The sequence below is a fragment of the Anas acuta genome, chromosome 4 (assembly GCF_963932015.1).
Source record: "Anas acuta chromosome 4, bAnaAcu1.1, whole genome shotgun sequence".
Taxonomy (NCBI): Eukaryota; Metazoa; Chordata; class Aves; order Anseriformes; family Anatidae; genus Anas; species Anas acuta.
The window spans coordinates 29918219-29940249 of record NC_088982.1 but is presented as its reverse complement, the minus strand read 5'-3'; the positions used below and the strand labels follow the sequence as shown (position 1 = coordinate 29940249).

Here is a 22031-nt window from a genome sequence, read left to right as displayed (position 1 = left end):
GTAAAGCTATTTTACAAAAACTACATTAAGCAAAACTCTCAGAAAGACCATCAGAAGAACAAGCAGCACAGAAACAATGATCCATTTCCTTCTTTTTATTACAGCAAGCATTATTTTTTTAAATAAACAGAAGCAATATTGAGTCACACTTCTTTCTCTTCCCCATTCAAGTAATCTTGAGTCTACTGGCATATGCCAAAGGCTCATGACTGAAATAAAGTTTGCCCAAATGAGATAAATTTATGAAGACAACAGCCCAAACTGATTCCCACTGACTTCAGTGGGAACTGGGGGCGGCTCTTCACGTCGATAGTGCATACACTCAGTAAACCTGGCATCTTCACAGTAATGCCATCTGAAATTTCATATTGCATGAGACTATTCTGGATCTGTCTTTGGAACTAAAAGATTAAGGTATAGAAACATACTGCTAATTATTCCTCTTCCCACTTATTTTCCCAGTCTCTATTTCCCTTTAAAGCAAGCATCTTATTATCCCATCCAGTTCTCTCTAAGCAGCAAAATGTAAACAAGGAAAGGGCTTAGCCTTCCACCATGAACTAAAATCCTTCATGCTGCTTCAGAAAACAAGAGAACAAGTAAATTATTTCAAATTCCAATACAAATATTTCCATCATGGATAAACTTTTGCTTCTCTCTTTCTCTTCCCCCCCCCAGCATCATAGAAATGTACATTAAAAGTCGCTTTAACAACATTCTATCCAGGTCAAGTCCAATCCAACCAAGTCACCGATTCAAAGCTTTTTTTTTTTTTTTTTTTTTGTAGGTACCATGTGTGAAAACATAGTCAAACAAATCCAGACGTGGCAAGAAAACAATTCTGGCCTCAATTCTAGGTGCCTATTCATGAAGTCTTCTTAAGTATATTTAAGAGGAGAGTTTAGTCAATGTTTAAGTACACAACTGTTTTAAAATGCATACTAAGCATTTGCATTGATTGCCAGCAATACTGACTGACAGGTGAAACAAATTCCAGTCTTTCATTCCTTTCAGATTTAAGATTGATGCTATCTAAATGTTTACCCAAAATATAATATTAAAGACTTTAAACTACACGTGGAGTGCTCCATGACATCAGAACCTAACCCAAAAGGTATCTAGCAAGCTGAAATCCAGTTTTTGTATATTTTAAACAGGGTTGAGGGTCCCAAGTATTTAAATAAACTCGACAATAGCACCCCATCTCAAAATAAACAGGCATATTTGTAATTCAAGCTTTGTTCTTCATTTTCACACACGCAGTCGACCACCACCAATACATCAGCACAGGTCGCATTCTCCAATTCAGTTTTGCTCACAAGTCAGTGGGAGGTAACACAAAGCATCTTAACATTTTGTAAACCATCACCTTCAATATAGTTTACATGAAAAAATAAATACAACGTAGAAATAAATATCTTTGTAGTAAAAAATAAAGGTTTTGTATGTCAATAAATAGAACAACTTGGATTCTTCTTCCAAGACAGCCTGCTTGCTCTAGTAAAGGAGCTTTTTAGCAACTATGAGGGTGTTCTTCAGAAGCATTGCAACAGTCATAGGTCCCACCCCTCCTGGCACTGGTGTGATAAAGCCAGCTTTCTTCTTTACTTCTAAGAGAAAAGAGAGAAAAAAAAAAGAAAAGGTATTGACTAAGAACATGCCCAAAAACGTTTTTCTCCTTCATTTGTCCACACACGCCTAACTGATATCAAACACGAAGGCCCATAACTCGGGACAGGACTGGAGAACACGGGAAAATGAAAAGGCAGAAATCTTGTTACAACCATGGTAGTCTTGGGATACAGTCAGAGCTGTGAGGTAGTGCTGTTGATTTGAGTATTACTATCCAGGAGCTATTTGCAGGGCATAGCTTCACAATCTGCTTAAGCCAATCTACCCACAGAAGGCTTTCCTCAAGGGAGGAAACTCCCACCAAACCTCGTTGCTACCAAGACAGGACTGCCCCGGGAAGGCGGCTCTGCACCTGCGGACCTTGATGCCACCCTCAATACACCAAGGATCTCCTTCTGAAGGCAAAATGTTAAAGGCCCAAAGCAAACCTATTTCTGAGGAGCTGCAAGAAGAGCAGGACACTACCAAAACTGACGGCAAAACACAATCAAGTTACCACTTCTTTAGCCTCTTTTCCTCACTGCAGTTTGCAGCTTCTAACAAAGACATTGTACCATCATAAAAAAGAGCTTCAGAAAAACGTAGTGGGAGAGAACAGTTTCCTGGCTGATTTGGTTTTTGCTTCCTAAGGCGGATAAAGAACAATAAATACAACTGTGCATGAGGAAAAACAGATGGTAGTGGCAAAATTCCCACTGCAATGACAGCCATAAATACTCAGCTCCCTCAGAGAAGTTTTATTTAAAATTCTATTTATTTATTTGTTTTAAAAAAGCACCGAAGTGTTACTAGGGCGCCTATACTAAAGTGGAGGCACTGATTTTATTTAAGTCTCAAAGACAAAAATGAATTAGCTCCAACCACATAGCATGTCAGACTAGCCAAAGTTAGCATGTATCTCAAGTGCTCGTGCTAGAAGATCAGTATGCCTGTATTTTTTTAAAGCATTTAAGGTAATACCCATCAAGTTCAACTCTTTGCATGAGGAATTAATATCACGTAGCTAAAAGTCCAGACATATTCACTGTGCAAGATATAATAAACTGAAATTTCAGGTTACTTGTAAAGGAATTCTGTGCACCTGGCTGGGAATTCATTGCATGGCAAACCATAATGAGCAGTTATTTGCTAAAAATGGTTAGTCCAAATGGCATATTACTGAGTACTATGAAGTTTTTTTCCAAATGCTATCGTGAACCCTAGCCCTTGCTTAGAAACAATTTCCTGGAAAGTCGCATTCACCCTGCTGTCACCACATGTCTGAAATGAACTGGGGAAGGAAGCTGCAAGCTTGCCACATAGATGCAGTCTGTGGTGAATCTGACTATTTGAAAAGCATCGTTTTTGACAGGGTGCACACACACAGAAAACACCAAGCAAGAGCAACCCCGAAGCTACAGCCATTTCATGTTGGAGATGAGGAGACATTTCTTCTCAGAAAGAGTGGTCAGGCATTGCAATGGGCCCTCCAAGGAGGTGGTGGCATCACTGTCCCTGTGGGTGCTTAAGGAGAAGTTGGACGTGGTGCTAAGGGACATGGATTAGTGGGTGACAGTGGGTGACATGGGTGGTAGGGGGATGGTTGGACCAGATGATCTTGGAGGGCTTCTCCAACCTTAACAGTTCTGTGATTTTACAGAACCCACTACATAGCAGAATCTAAACGTATACCTAACCCTGAGAAGCAATCAATGGATGGAAAATTTAGCAGCTTGATTTTGGAACGAGCAGCATATCTTGCCTCTGCTTTAAGTGTATTCCTCTTCAAAGTACGTGGTGCTTCATTGTTCTGAATAACAAGCTCTTAGAAAAACTATCAGAAAAGAATTTGAAGAACTGGATATTATCTTCTTGAGCAAAACGTTTATTGAGACTTTCAGGGAGGTTAAAGGGAATGAAAACCACCATCTGAACTCCTCAATGCAGGGCCCTAACAACTGGATTCACAGAAGTTAGCGGCAAATATCTCTCTGAACTGAAGAGCAGATTAAGCCTCACTGAGGAGAGTTGCTAATTACAGCTGAGAAGGTTTTAATTACTCTGCTGATTGGTACCACCAGATATACTATTAAAAAGTTGGAAAGCTAAACAAATTGCAATGTGAGTTGTTGGTGTTTTTTTTTCCCCAGTTATTCTTAGTATTTTCAAACACAAATAATTTGTCTTATTAGTTATACTATTTTGAGCTGCCTACTGTTTGAGATGGGTGTTTATGGTTAACACTTACTGCAAATTCCCAAGTCAATGTCATAATTATTGAAATGTACCCACATCTGAAGTGAACACTGTAACAATTAACATACAAAATGTTTTAGACATTTTACATTGAAATGAGCCCATTTCCATGGCAATGTTACACGTTTCTCTTTGCGGTGTTATTCAGAACACTCCTATCTTACTTACACAGAGGTGCAGTCCAGAGCTCGACCGTGCCTTACTGAAAGCAGCCTTCTAATGAACATCATGGATAACATCCATTGCCTCTAGTGCTAGTAACTGTGCTCAGGAGTAAACACAATATTCTGTTTTCACAAGTTGTTGGGAAATTTCTCTACCATACTCTGTCATTATGGAAATAGCTGTGGGTCAGCCTGGCAGAAGCCTTATTTTATATCAGCTAGAATACAAGCACCTGGATATCTTATTCACAAAAGCTAATCCAGATTTTTAAATAACAGGTGTCTAAGTTACATCTGATAAATCTCCACCTCTACGAGTTAACTTCCATCTGGTGAATGTAATTCTCTGAGATGAATGCCAGTGATCAAAGGGGGGAAAATAACCTGGTCCTTTCCTTGCAAAGTGTAGTTGGCCAGATGGTCCTAAAATAGCACTTTTAGTGTGACTGATCTCATCCCAGCACATCAGGTGCTGCACTGTTGCTTCCTTCAGAAGGTCTTGTTTCTGCTTCTCAGCAGCAGCAGCACTTTGTCCCTAGCTTTACCTTGGCTTTCTGGAGATGCGTGCAGTTCTCCCAGGCATTTCTCTGGCCATTTTGAAAATGTCGGTATACAAATTAGGTGCCTATGGGGGAGGAGCTGCTATTTTGCAGCTTCTTTAGAATCTGAAAATCTTCCTTTGATTCTTCAGAAGAAATGAAATGTAGATTATTTCCTTGAAAAACAGGATCCACTGCTTTGGAAACAGCCCTTCATTCCTACGTCCCTTTAAAGCTAAGAACATCAGACACCTAATAGGGTTAATCACACAAACCAAGGGCAAGTCTCAACCTGAATGCAATTCTGGGTCTTGTGCATCTGCATTAAGTGATGCAGAATAATTCCTGCCTAAGCATTGTTTCCACACAGCTTTATTAGTCCCTGTAAAGCTTCCCTGGGATCACTGCATCCCTGCAGCACTGTGCAAGTGTAACTCACGTGCCCAGCACTGACAGTAGATAGCCCATGCTCTGCTCTACACACATTTTGGGATTATTCACTGTGCACTGTGGGATACCATTCAGCTAATACACCCCCCATTTCTCACAATTCCTTCTTTTTGATATTACCCGCTAACGATCTCCAGCAGAAAATTATGCAGCATGGCTAATTTCAAATTTAGCTTATTAGCAGAGACAGGTGGATGGAATATTGCAATAGCCCTGGGATAATAAGCAGTGGCAGCAGAAATTCAAGATGCTAATGATGACTTCCTTAGACCCCTGCATGACATGCAGACTCCTCTGTGAGGGAGTATCCAAACTCTCCTATCCAAAAGCTTACTGCCAGCAGTCAGTGATTGCTCTGTCTGGCCTTCTGGCAGTCATAACCCAGTGCTAACATTCCCATCAAGCAAAACGTTCTGCCCACAACCCTCTTTAGAAGCATCCACCCGTTGCAACTAGTAGCCTACACAACTATGAAAATAGGCAACATGCCACTATTTTGAAATGGAGTGAAGATTCGAGAATTTGCAAAATAAGATGGTTTCTTGCATTAGCAAAGTGTAACAACGGGCAATGCTACCCCTGGTTTTTATCAAGGAACAACGTGGTGACTGGATTACGAAGACTGGACTTGTAATACTGGGACTTGTATTACTTGCAGAAAGAATGTCACTTCTTCAAATTGAACAGGAAAAAAAGCAGTAGCAAAAGCAGCTGGAACATCCACATTCTGTTTTCATGACCACTGTTTGGATAAGCGGCACAGAGAGATATGTTGGAAAGGATTCAACAGTCGGTGAAGAAGCCTACAGCCTGGAAGGTAGCACAGCGAACGCAGAGCAGCAGCAAACAACCATCAAAGTGACTGCTGTCACAAGGCCGGGGCATCTGCATCCCACAAACCCTACCTGAAACAACTGCAGAGCCCCCATTTCCACCAAGGAACTGGCTTCTTTCAAATCTCAGAAACTTGTCACCTCGCCCGACGGCTTGGTAGTCATCAGGACAGGATCTGTTTCCCAGGTTTTTATTGAACTGATGTGTTTGCTCCACCTGGTAGTGCTACAGGAGCCTGTTCCATTCTCCTCCTTAACAATATTCAACACCTCCCTTCCCTCGTTTTCCTGTGGTCACTGCATCTGATCATCCCTCCTTGAAAGCAGATTTACAATACATGCCCACCACTGGTCACTGTACTGCTGGTTTGTCAGGGTACTCCTCTCTGCTGTTCAGTACCAGAAACCTCTCCCTGCTCGTGGTTGGGCACCTCTTGTCCAAAATCTGTTACATTGCCTAGGCATTACAGAACAATTCTCATGTATAAACCCCTCCACTGATGTTCCAACTATATCGCTTAGAAAGCTTTCTTAAATAAAAAGTTGTCTTCATAGGTACACAATAAAGACTAAAAACTGAGTATTAGCAGCTGCTTGTCAAAAATATGGGAAGAATCACACAAATGTAGCCAGCAAAAGCTGTTTTGCTCTTTAAGGAAACTACACTACCGTTCTATACACTTCAGCCTCACAGGCCTGTCCCAGTTCATTTTCAGATACTGTTAGTGATCATTTTTGACATGTTTTGCCCAACACCACAAAGACTTGCGTACCCCACAAACAGCACAATTCAGCACTAACACCACCTTTAATGAGCTGGAAAAGCTGCAGTGGCAATTTGTGTACCAAAGCTCCTTCCTGGTTCTATGACAAACCTCCAATGCTAGGGCACCGGGAGCCTTGGAAAAGGGCACTCTCAGGCAGGAGCTACCTGGGGGTGATGACAGCAAACTGAGGGAAGCCTTGCAGCTGCTTTTTAGGGCCCAACTCAGGAAGTAGCTCTGAATGCTGTGCTTTTGGAAAATAGCTACTATCGCCTGGAAGGTCTGCTACCAGCCCCGGACAGGTAGCAGGGCAGGGAGGTGAGCAGCTCTTTGAGGCTCCTGTGTAACAAAGGTTAGCTCCTACACTGGTGTGCTGCCACCCTGCTCTACCAGTCACACCTGGCAACAGTGCTCCACCCAGAAGAGCTGTTTCAGTTAAATGCTCTGGGTAAGCTGCTGCTTTATTTCTCGTTCCTGGTCCTCACAGCCCTCCTCTCCCTTTAGCTTTAATGCTGTGGCAACAAAAGCCCTAAAAAACTGGGCCAGCTACACCCACACGAGCATTATCCTGTCCACAGAAACATGTGCCCCTTTCTGGAACTGAAATTCACTGCCTGAAAGTAACTCAAGTGGCGCTGCGATGATCTAAGGATGACACTGCTTCCCATCCTCCCTCATGGTGGCTCACGGAAGTTCCAAGGCGACCCCTCCCTGGTCCAAATATTTTGGCAAGTTCTTCACATAAATAGGAGCACACTGAACATGCTGTGCTGGTAACTCGTGGAGAGATGCCCATGCAGTCTCGAACATCCCAGCGACATCGAGCTGGGTACCTTGAAGCTGCACAGGTGACCTCCACCTAAATGCAGTGTTTTCTCTCCTGCTCTTCTAGATATCTTAGTACTGCACATGGAAGTGTTCTGGAAAAAATAAAATCTTTTTAATGTGAGCAACTTGGAGCACAAAAATAAAGAGGATCTTGAGGGAAAAATCACAAGCCTTATTTAAAGACATCCCAAAACACAGCCTGGGATTTTTGCCCAGAATGAACAGGTAAGCCTGGAAAGTGCGAAGGGTCTGGATGCCACTACCACAAAGCCAGCCGCCTGAGCAGCTGTAAACATGATATTTAGGTTACTGTTAAATTGCTTTCAGCAGACTAAACCATCTCGTCGTTTCTTCTGATGTAGTGGAGTTTAAAGGACAGCCAGAGTGTGTCCCTTGGCTTCAGGGGGTGTACACACACACACACAGCAGCAGTCAGTCCTCAGGCCACCATGGGAAGTACTGTCACCAGCAAGGTCTCTGGCTGCAGGTGACTGCATGGAGCTCAAGCTGCCTACAGCCCGAGCGGACGTGACTCTAACACTTGCAGATTTTAGAACATATTTCAGAACCGCAAAACTAATTTTCAACTGCTATCAAATTCTCCTGGCCTGTGGTAAGAATTTTTTCCTTCAGGTACTTCTTATACCGAATTTACAAATGCATTAAAAAAAATCATTAAAAAATACAGTTATTTCAAGTGTCATCCCCTTCTTGTTAGAGATCAACTCCTGTTTCAGACCTGCTCCCTAGATTAGAAGACAGATCCAAGCATTGCTAAGACATTACAAAGGAATAAAAGCTGTTTCCATCTACCTCATCAAGTGTATTTCCTCTACCAAGGGTTTTTAGTCCGATGGCCCGGTTAAGTCAGCCACCCCCAACCATTTCTTACAAATCAAGTTTAACCTCTGACTTGCCAGTTAAATCTTTTTCATACCACCAAACCCCCACTCCCACCCCAAACATCCTTCTGCTTGAGGAAGGGGATGAGAGAATAGACCCTGGTGGGCTACGTTACGTTAAACAGGTGCCGTACGTCATGCCAGCTTGTGTGCTTGGCCTTAAACTGCAAAAATCATTTTCACTTAAGCTTAAATATAAATTCAGTCAAGTGATCAACAGGAGGGAAAGGATAAAATGATTTAGTACATGAATACACTAGCTTGTTGCATTTCCTAACTGCCAGATCAGTGCTTGGCAAGGGTGACTTACTCTTTGGTATTTTGAACTGTATACACAGGGATAGTTTTTTTTGTTGTTAGAGATTTAGTGAAACTTTCACCGATACTAATGAACCAACAACAATTTCCCTTTGGCAATGCACAGTGAAATGCTACTTGGAGCTGCAGTGGCATAATCCAAGTTGAAGTTCCTCCCTCTTTTTTTGGATCTTCCCTCCCCCCAGGTAAAATCCTGAGAGCAACCCACAGCAGACATGACGAGACAGATACAGTGCATTGCTGAAACTCTGAATCATGGCATGGCCATTGAATCTAGACTCATTACATTCAGAAGGTCATACATTTAAAGAAAACAAACAAAAAGGACACGCTGTCAAGTTTCTGAAAGTCATATTGTTTTTCAAACATGCTAAAACAAACAAGCAGGAAAAAAAACCTGCAACTCCTCTCTACTTCATTTTAGTTTATTTCTGAATACGGAAAACAACCTTTTAGTTGTGATGGCAGAAGCAGGGTAACAACTCAAAAAATTTTTCAAGGTGCACTCTAGAAAAATATTTCTAACAGAACTATTTTATACATCCAGCTATAAATTCCCAAATGCATGCTGAAACAATGACTTAGCTACACCCGTGCGGTTAATTTCATTGATTTTAGCAGACAGATATCATGTGTGATGAGTAAAATACGCAGGAACTAAGCAAGTGATGTAATTTGAAATACATACAGTGGGCTAGAAACATTCTGAATATAATTAAGCTTTGAGACATTATGCCAGCCAAGATGTTAATAACTATGAAAAAAACCCTGTGGGTTATTTTCATACTTATCAAAATAAGGAACTGTTGAGAACCATTAATAATGTGGGTAAATGCTGTCTAAGCTTCCCACACAACTCTGCCAATAAGCTTTAATTTTCGACTGCAACAATCCTGCTATTCCAGTCTGGAGCTTCTCCAGAGCAGAGATATTTAATCCAATTACATTGTAAACTTGCTCTGCAACACATTAAACATAAAAAGATCAATATGTAACATCACATATTATCTCAGTTAGGCTTGCCTGGACCAAGATTTTAAAGAGCCCAAGATGAACCCACCTTAAACTTTAGTATAAAAGGTACTTCTGAAGGAGAGGTTAACGTTTTCAAAAATTTAAGTCTAAGTGTGAAAAGAGGCTTGAGAAATTGTAGTATCACAGTATTTGCTATGATCAGTGGGAAACCTTACACTTGTGAAAGGGCAGAAACTGTGTGTTGTTTTTGTGCAGGGTTTGTGTGTGAGCGTGCATGCATACTTCTGAGACGCTTTAAAGATTCTCAAAGGATAAAGAAGCCTGGAGACAAGCATCTCTCTAAAACTGCTGCCACCAAACATCCATAAGAGCTCATCTGCATCTCTTAAAGGCTGCTCGTATATGTAATTAGAAGTAACGCTTGCTGTTAAATAACATATCATTTCTTAAGAGCAGGTACATGAACAAATTGCTTGTTTCTTATTTAAGAAAACAAACACACACTCCTTCAAGTGTTGTCTTATCTGGGACATGAGCAATTCAAAGTATTCATCATCAAAGAATCCCACCAACTTTATGTGAACCTATTGGATAAAAACATTAGTGTTTCACTGACCTTCAAAGTCCACATCCCCAACTAATTTGGTCTTTCCCGTAAGAGGATCATGGATATGATTGATGCCTATATCTATCACAGCTGCACCTTCTTTGACCATATCGGTTGTAATCAACTTCGGGATACCTGGAATCATCAAGGTATTTGATTAACACAGACAGATAGTCTTAGGTCATCAGTTCCAAGTTATAGTAATGTGTGTATGCAAGTGTTATGTATACTTACACCAAAAAAATAAAAAGAAATCTTTCACTTAAACTTTTCTTGACACATCACACAGAGAATACAATTATTCCTTGGCTTCACACAGCCTGTAACTTTTAGACAAAAAGCTTGACAGCTGTTTATTCTGAGCGAATATTTTCAGATAAGCCTGTGGTCACGAATGTAGTCAACATGATTCCAGTGAACCATGTGCTTGCCGGTTTGCGGTGGCAAGTCACCTTCATAACTTTTCCAAAGAAAAAAAAAGCCGGATGATAAAGGTGTTGCATGAGCTACAAGAAATTCCACCAGTCCAGAAATGTCAGGAACTTCTGAAACAAACCATGTATGTTATCTTGGCAATGTTTTCTTTTGTCTTGGCTTTTTTTAGCATCTGTATTCGATTCATGCTACTCTTCTTGTCTTCTCTGACCGATCACGTACTCCTTAGATGCAATACTTTTCAGGCAGTTAATAAAATACTAAATACAAGCTACACAAAATGTTATTGTAAAAAATTAAAAAAAAAAAAAGCACGGTGAGAGAATCTGATCTATGTCACCAGCTTATTTTTCATTACTCCAATATATGAATGAGGTAAACAACAGAAACAAACAAACAAAAAAAAGGGGCCAACTCAATTTACCCATAAGTGTCAGATCCGTCTGCAAGAGAAAAGCAACTGCCTTTCAAATAGAACTTCTTCCACCTGACCTCCTAAGTGAGAAAAGAAAAGCATACTGGATAGAATCCTGGCCAGGTAATTGTACTCAGGCATAACTGGTAGGTAACAACAGGCTCTGGTGGTTCTTTATGAAAACCTAAGTGTGTGTGGAAAGAGTTCTACAAGGGCCAGGTGTTCATTTATAATGACACTAATGTGACAGAAGAGAACAACTACTATTTAGTAGTGACACAAAATGCAAATGACCCAAAGCTGGAAAGAACTTGAAACAGATTAGCTTAGATTTCAAACACCGCCGGCAAAAAGGAGAAAAGCACCAAAAAGCATCTGACATTCAACAGCAAGAAAGGCAAGATACCATTCCTTTACATACAAATGATTACTCCTTGCAAAGGCAAGGCAGTCAGCAACTGGTTAGGTGGTCACTTTTCAACAAGAAAAAATTGGAATTAGATCAACTGAACCTGAACAGACAGTCACACTACTGCAAGACATGCAAAACTCCTGATCCCTTCAACAGACAACATCAGCTGGGATACCATGTTCCTGCTGTGGATGCCAGCTTTCTCTGATCTGCCTGTCCATCTCTATGAGCACCAACAAGAACAATGAAGGTTATGAGGAAACGCTGCCCCGAATGAACTTGCCTGATTTCGTGGCAGCCTTCAAAAACACAAAAAAGCTTTTGGCACTAGAAAAGTACCTAGGCTTCCCATCCCCACAAACATCCACAATCGATGTTATGCAAAAAAATAAATTGTTCTTTGCTGCGCTGTCCAGAACTTTTAAACCATAAGAACAGAGGAGCAGGGGAGCAAGTAGCCGAAGAAAAGAACCATGTCTCTATCACAGGAAATGTTAAAAGCAGATTGAACAGGTATGTCAAATATCCATCGCAGTGCACCAAAAGTTAAGACAGGGGCTTTCAAAAACCTTCCTTGCTCTACTTTTCTATGATTTGCCATTCTGCCACTTGGAACAGACTTCCCTGCTTGACCAAAGATGCCTGACCTCAGCATCACATACCTTCATCAGCTCCAGGTGAGCTACATCTGGATAATTTCCTGGGATTTGACACTTCTGTTGTAAAGAAACCCTAGCTAGCAGAGTGCTGTGACAAGCCTCCACAGCACTTTCATATACAACTCGTTTTCTCAATGCCTTTAAATTCCAAATATGTTGATATTCGTTACCAAGATGTTTGATAGTCAGCACATATAAATGCTAAAAGGTCACTTCAAGTTCTGGACAAAAAACTTGAGGCAACAGCATATGTTCCCAGTCAGCACAGTTCATCTATCTGTATACATGGCAAGCAACACCAAAACAATTATTTAGGTGCTAGGACAAGAGAAGCACAACAATGACAACTTAATTGCCCACAGTATCTGAGCCGGTTCCTACTAAAGGGATAGCAAAACACTGCTTTCTAAAGCAGCAGTCCCAAACTGTAAGCATCTTCCATTTCACAAAGAACACTGCCACAGCAGACAGCACTACACATTTACTTCACGATTAATCTCACTGAACTTCCCAAGCGTTCTCAAGTAATAGGTAATGCCTTTCTAGCATACCAACAGCTCCAATGAATGCACACAAAAGACCTTTCTTTCAAGTACCAGGAGTTCAGGAGAAGCTCTCTTAATGAACAGCAAGTTTAACGCTGCCCTAGAACAGAAACACGAGCACTGCTTACCAACAGCAGCATTATGTGTGACCAGACATCTGAAAATTAATTCCTGGACAGACTCAGAACAAATGAACCACCTCTTCAAATGCTAAGGCAAATTACTATCTGAGACCTACGTCTAGTGCTATCTAGTGCTAAGTCAGTACACGCTATCAGAGAGTCAAGACTACAAAGTCATCAGCCATCATCTGCATTACATTAGCCTATCACACCTTAAAGGCAACAGCTGCAATCTTTTCTGTGCATTTGCTTTAAATGACTTCCAAAATTTCTTTCCTGCTACACAGACTCCAGCTTGGAATGAAAGGAAATTGCAAATTTCAAATAAGTTAAATTTTTACCCTGCTTCTTCAGTTACCCCTTCAGTTTTACGTTCTTTGAAGAACGTCTACCTTGGTAGTAGTATCTGCGAAGGGGGAATCTAAATTCCCTCTGCTGCCCTCTCCATGAAATCAGCCTTCTCTCAGAAGGAAAAAAAAAAAAAAAAAAGAAGAAAGCACATCCATGTTTTTTGGGAGTACGGTGTTATTGGAGGCAACTGCTGGCATACAAGGGCTATGGATTCATTTGAAGTGCTGGATGTCTGCCAGCAAGTCATTTGGCTACAAGCAACACAAGAACCTTCCTTTCCTTTCTCACTCCCCCATAGGACGCAAGCTTGAAACTCTGCTTTTAATGTTGAGCAAGCCAAGACCTCAAATTCTTTCCTATGCCGTTGATAAGATCTGGCTGCATCTACTTCATCGCTCTTATGCAATCAATCGCAAGCTGGCTGGTAATTGGATAATGCCTTCGTCTTATGGGGGTTAATGATCTGTGTGTGATAGGGATGGAAGCACATTAACGGAAGTTGCACAGTTACACCCTTTGTAAAATGGTTTGATAATAGGCCAAATACTTAATAGCAACAAATAAACTAACCCCCAAACCAAATGAGCAGATCTATTTACTTAAGCCTACTTTACATACCAAGTAGGGAGAGATAAGCGTTAGAGCAGCTATTCCTAAAATGCAGTGATTGAAGAATGTGGGAAAATCTTTCTTCACTAGTTTTTGTCAAAAAACAGTGAATCATGCTTTCAATAAAAAAAATAAACTCCTCCGTAATCCCAGTTTAGGTAGAACAACTGTAAGGTAGCTGAATCCTGAGGAAGCTAACCAGAGACTGGCTGAATAAAGCACCCTGGCAAATCAGCAATTCCCATGCAGGAGGACCACAGATCATGTCCTGAGGGACAGCTAAAGTTTGCCCAGAAGAATTTCATCTGGCATTTGGCACCTCTGTTCCTTCTCTTCACCTTCTCTCCGAAGGTAGCAGGCAGGTGAGTTGCCTCTCCCAAGACAGACTGGAAAGCCCAGAGAGCAGCAGCAGCAGATTACAGAAGACAAAGACTGCTTACTGCCTCCATCACTGCCCTGGAAACACTGCAACAGCTGCATGAGCACCATAACTAAAGCTGTACTTAGTCTGTCAGTATGAGACCGGTCTGATTGCAACAGGAGCAGACACCATAGGATGTCTGCATAGGCAGGGACAACGGCTTATGAAGTCTGTAGTGGGATGCAAAGTGCCAGGTGTGCTTGGGAGGAAATACTACAGTCTGGCTAGAAAGGCAAAAGCTGTGTGGCACAGAGTTGAGAAAGCTCCAGCTGGAAGCAGAGACAAAGATTTCAGGGAGGGAATGAAAATGAGAATTAAGGGAATGCCTTATGATGCAATGAGTTGGGAGGGGACGAGAGAGAAGGAATAAATTGCATCAATAGTTACCATCACAGAAATCCGTACAACCAGGGTACCTGGACAACCAGGGTACCAAGGATGGGAGCAAACAAGAAGCAGCCTCTGAAGATGGGCATTCCCAAACTCCAGCATAAAGACAGAAGCATCTGGTGTGAACTGTTTGAGAACCATGAACGCAAGTGAACAGGAAACTCCTCAGAGACAGAGCACCACAACAGAATGAACACACTTACTGTCACAAGTCACCAAAAGGGGAGGCAGAGGGCAGGTGGCTCTTAGAGCATTATATGGGAAGAGGAAGATAGGAATCTTGCTCTTTTACACAGTGTATTGAATTTACGTGGCAAGTTTGGTAGCAGCAGGGCTGAAAGAGAAGCCTCAGTGAGGAGTCCACAAGTTGCCCCACGTTAGCTAAAAGCCAGTTCCAGCAGACTCTACAAGGGATAAAAGGGAGCCGATGCTGGGCAGAGCTATACCAATGAGCAACACTGGTTTGACTTCTATGAGAACACAGGCAAGAAAGGAAACAAATGGCTGCACAACAGCAGCTGGGAAAGGAGATTGAGAAAAGATGTAAGAAACGAGATTGCAGGCACCGTGGTCAGTGAAGAAAGTGAGGATGAAGTGGAACACAAGTTCCTCAGCAGTTCCCCTGCATGGTGTACCATGGCAGAGCAGTTCTTTGTCCTCATCTCAACCCTTGAGCCCTTTTTCATCACATTGTCTCCCCTCTTGCCTTGCCTGGGAGAGAGAAGGCAGTTATGGTGGAGTTCAGGGTGAAACCGACTCACAGAAAGCTTTCTTCCCATTGCACATCTTGCATGGTGGTCTGTGACACTGTAAATGCTTCCTTTCTTGCACTGCTCACTTCATAGGTCACATGTTTCGAGGGTTGAACCCAGCACCATCCCAAAGGCCCAATGCACACAGTTCTAAAGAAGGGGAACATGGAGGGACACCTCCTCCCCAGAGTTCTCTCTGGGGCAGGGCCGCATGCTGTTTGCACAATCTAGCCCTAGGTTTTTTCATCATTCAAAGCATATCTCATGTTGTGTAATAAGTGTTGTATCATGCTCTTCTTACAAATGACATGAGGAAAATAATGTGAACAAACACAGCTGAATTGCTACTGAAATGTTTCACTACAAGCGTAACTGATGACAAAGCATTCAGCAGACAAAAAAACCTTAAACTATGATTAAATCAGAAGCAGTATATGTTGATATTACTAGTTTATTTCCAATTAGCAGACACATCATTATTTTTCTTTCCGTGTGAGAATTCTGGTCTGACCCACAGTTGAGTAATCCCATGTGGGAGAACTGAGCTGTTTCTTGTTCCTGACCTGGCATGAGAAAGAGGTAGCGCAATTAAGCTCTGAAAAAAGGACATCTTGCTTCAACAGGAAGTGATGAGCTTTGGACATGTACCTATCTGTCCAAATCTGGAAAATAACTTCCCAGGACTTGGTCTTGAGAATGGTGAAGACAGAGGAAGGGAAGAGAAAAGGACAAAGACAGAATCTGTTTGTGGTCCTCCAAAGCAGTATCAGAGAAGGAAGATGGCATGAACTGCAAGGGGACACAGAATTTGACCAGAGGCTGTTTGTTTTTTTTCCCTGCTTAATTCATATTTGAATTAATAAATTCCAGTCAAGTAAAAACAAAACAAAAAAAAGCTCAGAAGCACTGCTACTTGTTTCTTTCTTCTAGACAAGTCAAACAGAAAGTATTTCGTTCTACATTGCTTTAAGAACATAGACATGGATCTTTCAGAGCCCTTCCTTTTGGCAATTACCATTCTTTTCCTCTTGACATGATAATTGTCAACATACCAACAAAAAAAATCAGCCATGAATAACATGCATATGTTACCAAAACTACCATTTAATTTGCCAAGGCTGCCCTTAATTCCAACAGCAAGAGAAAGATACCATTGTTTCATGAATGCAGCCTCCAGCTGATTTAAAGAAACCCTCCTGTCAAAAGTTAGATGACTCATGGTTTTTGCACTGTACAGAGAATGTTTTAATTTACATAATTATACCTGTATAAACTATGCACTAACTGGTTCCCAGTCTTGAGTTCACTCTGAAGTCTCCCTAAGGGAAAGGTGTCACATGTGATGAGAAACAGTTTATGAGTCTGCAAATGTGAAGGGCAAGAACAAAGAGCCAGATCACTTGCCTTTCTTACAAGAAATCCTACATACTGCAACACCCTCAGCAAGCATGAGCACCAAATATTTGGTAAAGCAGGTGACATAGCTAGTAGTGCCATCAACAGACACTAAGCTTTTCTTTTTACGTTGTAAACATTGTGATGAGAGTACTAACAACTAATATTACCTGCAGCTACTATGACAATGTCAGCAAGTTGAGTATGGATCTTGAGCTGCTCTTTCGGCGTGTATCGGTGAGTAATGGTCACTGTAGCATCACCTGAAAGGCAAAAGACGGGCAATTAATTGATACATACAGAAGGCCTGTAAAGCATTTACTTTCAGGTACATGTGAATCATTGTGGTCCACCAGAAACAGTAAAGATGACTGTCAAATTTGTCTTGGGATGCATCACTTACTTCAGCACAGTCAGAACGCTTGTAACACTTGCCTTTTACACGCATGAAAAAGTACTTATCCTTAAAAACTCACGCAGGATTAATTGATTCATATACCGTGGACTGACTCCATCAGTTTCATTACACTTAGTAGAATTACACAGAGAAACCCAGTATGGAATTTGTTGCCTACATTATTAAGCACAACCTGTGGAATGCACCGTAAGGCTGTTGATTGTCACAAACTAAAGCTTCAAATATAATATCAGCGTGTTCAGACCTCTGTCCTCAACCACATTTGTCATTCATCTGTCCCGAAACTCCCTGGACGCTCCCTTTGACATCCTGTTGTATGGTCAGTGCTTAGCCTTTGGCCTCTGTTTCTGACGAATTTTGACTGCTCAAGGAACAAACAGTAATTCACGTTCAGTGAAGTAGCATCATTTCTTACTGATGTGCTCCCTCTCAAGAATGAGCACGGCTGATCATCTGACCAAAGCCACACGATGACAACCAAGGCTCTTCTCTTCGCAGGGCCTAATTGCGTAGGGAACAAGCTTAGCAGCCATGACAACAGTGACACTCTGGGCTAAAGGTCTTCGCTTAGACACTGTCTAAACAACAATTGCATGCAGGGGGCAGACAGCAAAATCCCCCTGTTAACTGGAACACTAACAGATTTCAGTGAGGAGGGATGTTCTTCAACATACATGCAGAACACAATCAACAGCAGCGTCAATATTTATATGATCTGTAGGATTCCAGTTGGATGGATCTGAGCATGTTTATCCCTGTAACCACTTCAGGAATAAATACATCAAACGCATACATTTTTCCACACACACACAAAGCATTTAAAGTAATTGTTTTGCGTAGCTCAAGTGCAAGAACAGGAATGGAAGAGACTGACTAAAAGGCGCTCAGATTTTGCAGATGCCCTACCAGCTTTTCTATCTCCTGATAAAGGAAAAACTGCTGAACACTTACTTGATACCAGAGTAGGAAGTGTTTGAAGTTATCACAAGCAGAAGACCACATCCTTTTAGGCAAACTCAAAAGCTCTGGGGCCTGCTCCTGCATGTATCCACATTGCTTGGCAAGAAGCTACAAATAAACCCTGCTGCTAGAGCATAAAAAACCTTGTGCAAATGAAGGGAGATGCTTTGGAGAGACCACTGCACACAAAACGAAGTGACATGGCAATAGGGACTGAGGTCTCATACTGAGTGCAACACCAAGGGTAGCAGTCCCTCTAAGACCGCCCATGAAAACAGCAAAAATAGCAGCTATTAAATGAAACTCCTGCATATTCTGATGCCATGCTTCTCCCTCACAACTATTTGTACTGCATAGTTGTCTGGTGTTATATCCCCTCATTTCCACCTTCAATTCATCATGGGCTCCAAAGTCACATTATTAGCCATTAAACTTAAGATTTTTGCCATCTCTGTCATTACAACCACAGCGGCTGCCTCTGGAATGCATTTGACTGTCTAATCTGGACCTCTTATCTCATTACTTGTCTTCCTCAAGCATCTCATCTTCAACCTGACTGCACTCTGACTTCTCGGCTCTTTTCTCACAACTTTCATCCCCCTCCTCCTTCAGTTATCACCTGTCCTCCTTCAGTCTCTACACCTCATACCATGTCCTCAAGGAGAGCAAATGAAGGTATTTTCAGTTAATGACAAAGAAGTACAGATGTACAGAAGCAATTTCTTGAAATGAGAATTGCCAGCAGACATCTTTCACCAGTGTTCTTTTATTTCCTATGTATGCAAGTCCATCAAAAGCCTAGACAGACAATCGTCTTAAGAACATCTCTGCACTGCTAGCCTTTCTTGCGATAGAAACATCCCAAACAGTACATAAAGCCTGCATGTCTAGATTCCTTCTATTTTCCCTCTCTCCAAAGTCACTTATTGATCCAAAGGGTAACTAATAATAGTAAAAAAGAAAAAAAAAAGAGGAACATGACAAAAGAATTATTCATTGTTACTTTTGATTTTGCTAATCTAAAGCATCATCTCTCCAATTGTTGATTTGTTTTTATGGAGGTCTCACACATTCTTGAGTCATGTACAGACTGTAGAGACAGCTATAGTTTTCCTCCTTTGGAGGCCTCATTCTAAAACAAATTAAAAACAAAACGCTGCCTGCTGTAGGACAGTCATGTCTGCTCTTTGGTGAGACACACTTCCCTTCTCTAGGAAATGTTCTATGAAGGGTGATCCTTCACACATGGAAGTCAACCTTAACACTGGATTCTGGAAATAAAGGTTTGAATAGAACAATAATATTCTGTTATCTAATGTTCAGATAAGGATAAGAAAGATATTCTATCTGGAGCTACAATCATTACTTCCAAAGCTACATATATAGTAAGGTTATTTTTACTTCTTATACTATATTCAGCAAGCAGGATGAGAGAAAACAATGCATTAGTTATTAATATTCACAGCTTTTAAGAATTAAAATAATTTCCTGTCAATAATTTTGAAATGCATGTCTGTAGTCAGCTCCTGAAACCAAGCAATTACTCCCAACACTAAAAATAAATAAATAAATAGCCAACCCCACCTTCCAGAGGGGTAAGCCCAGAAGCTTACAGACACCTCCAAAAGAGTAGATTTTCCATTTGAGATCAGGCCAAAACAGACAATAGCTGCTTTTACACTGTTACTTGTACTGTAAGAAGTCAGAGGAAGATATTTAGGAAATAAGGTTTAGCATGATACTGCAAAGCTAATTCCCTAGCTTATAATGTAAAGTCTCTTGACCTGTCTATGAAGAACACAAATTGCTCTGTAAGTTTACAGATAGTTTTCCTACGTGATCAGTTATCGCCACCTGCAGGACGTTACAGTTTCTACATGTCACAGATGAAGACAGACCCCAGCTTTCCAGTTCTGCTTCTGAAGAATCGAAAACCTACTAACAAAAAAAAAATAAAAAATAAAAATACACCAAAACAAACCTAAAAACCTATCCATACACCTTGCATCACTTTTCAACCACATTTATTTCACGAAGTCAGTACCAGTTGCTGTTAAAACCCTATCCTGACTGATAAACCGAACGCATTTTATCAGCACTGGCAATGTCTCATCTGGGCTCTAACCTCATCAACAGAAAGTCAAAAAAAAAAAAGCTTCCACTTAATTTGTCTTAACGAGCTTAAACCATTCTATATGTGCACATAGAGGAAAGCCTGCCACTGCTCGGTAATAAATAAGAGTGTGCGATTTTACAAGTCATTTTCAAGTTCAAAATATTTCATCTAGCAGCTGCACACTTACAAAACGAGGTAGCTTTAGCATCTCTAACACATATATCTTGCCCTGCTACCAGCTGCTAAAACACAGGTGGAAAGGATAATTCCACTTCAGCCATTACTTTTACTACATTCACATTTCCAATCTGTACTTTAGCTCCACCTCCTCCATTTCAGGCACCATTAGCTTTATGCATTCTCTTTCACTGCCTGTCTCAGCTTATCTCAACTGACTTCAGCTTCTCCTCTGTCACAATACGTCCCTCAGTTGTGATAACCACTGCGGTAGAGCTGAAACCGCTGTCTAGCCTGCCTTCCCTTCCACACCCAGCCAGGCTTTTGCTCTGAGCAGGACAAGATAGTTAACTGCAGAACACCAACCAGATCTTCAAAGGTAACCCACTCCACATGTCTGGAGTGCAAACTGTATTCTCAGCTTGGAAAGGATTTATTAGCAGGTACACAACCAATATGTGTTTAGTGCCTGTTCAGTGTGCAAGAACAACAGATGTTCTTTTATTTTCTTATTGTCAGATGCCTTACACGGTATACTACTGCTTTGCAGGTTGGAAAACAAGAAGGACTGCCTTATAAAGGCATCCACTTGTTCAGAATAAGCAAAGATAAGGTTAATAGGTAACAATAACAAGTTAACTCTTCTCACATCTAGATTCCAGGGTGGGGAGAGGTATATTTGAATGTTTTTCTGTCCCCACACAGCACACTTGACATGCATAGCATAAATGACAACCCCAGCAAATGGCACTACTGGTGAAGTACATGTGCATTATGCCAGAAATGAGAGCCTAGGCAGGCTACCTTGCAGAACAAAGCTCATTCATAGCCCAGCAGGCTCACAGACCAGCTCCCAAGAACAAGTCACACTGTTGGCCAGTACAGCTGGTACAGCTATAGGTACAGCTACAGTCCCAGAATATAAGAAAACTCAGATAGGACCCAACTAACTCAAAAGATGACAACTACAAAACACTATTTACAGCATAAAAACTTATGCACCACTGCTTAGGGTTTTAGAATAAGTTGCTGAAAGAACCACAGGTTGCTAAACCTCTTAATTTCCCACTGAGAAACATGGGAGTAGGTTACAATGTCAATCTGCACCAAAGAAAGCCTCTTATCAGCTTCATTGCTGGATCACTGAAAAGCACTGCCAGTACTACATGGAACCCAGTATTTGCAGTAAATGGCAAAAATCCTACTAATTTTCACAGGAATGGGGATGAGACCAAAATTACACACCGATGGTAATTACAATTCAAACACTCCGAGAAGTTTCAAATAGCAACTTTCCCACAGAGGCTGAATGGAAAAACCAACTCTATGATTAGTAAGAAGCTTTTAGCGTTTCATTATATTAATAACAGATTTCACTCCACTCCTATTAAATTTGCCTGGGATTAAACATCCACGTTTACCTCCTTTGAGCACACCATTGTGGCAGTTTCTAACATCAAAATGAACCTGCAAAAATAAATATTACACAGAATACTGTTGTTGTTTCCTACAACATAGTTACAGCAGCACATACATGCTTCTATAATTAAAATTACTCCAAAACATTTCCCTTACAGCCTATGATTTCCAAGGGGATACAAACTGCA

General features: G+C 41.2%; 1 protein-coding gene across 3 annotated transcripts in view; it reads right to left on the bottom strand.

Annotated features, from left to right (window-relative positions):
- Positions 1-22031, bottom strand: part of MTHFD2L (methylenetetrahydrofolate dehydrogenase (NADP+ dependent) 2 like) — a 36759-nt gene that overhangs the window by 311 nt on the left and 14417 nt on the right. The window contains exons 6-8 of one of the 3 annotated variants that reach the window (XM_068680437.1): positions 16924-17016; positions 10257-10382; positions 81-1610 (exon numbers count right to left, since the gene is read on the bottom strand). In XM_068680437.1, the coding sequence (XP_068536538.1) occupies positions 1498-1610; positions 10257-10382; positions 16924-17016 (332 nt within the window). In that variant the 3' untranslated portion in view covers positions 81-1497. Of the gene's footprint in view, positions 1-80; positions 1611-10256; positions 10383-16923; positions 17017-22031 lie in introns of those variants that run through there. The other 2 variants (XM_068680439.1, XM_068680440.1) reach the window with 2 other exon arrangements.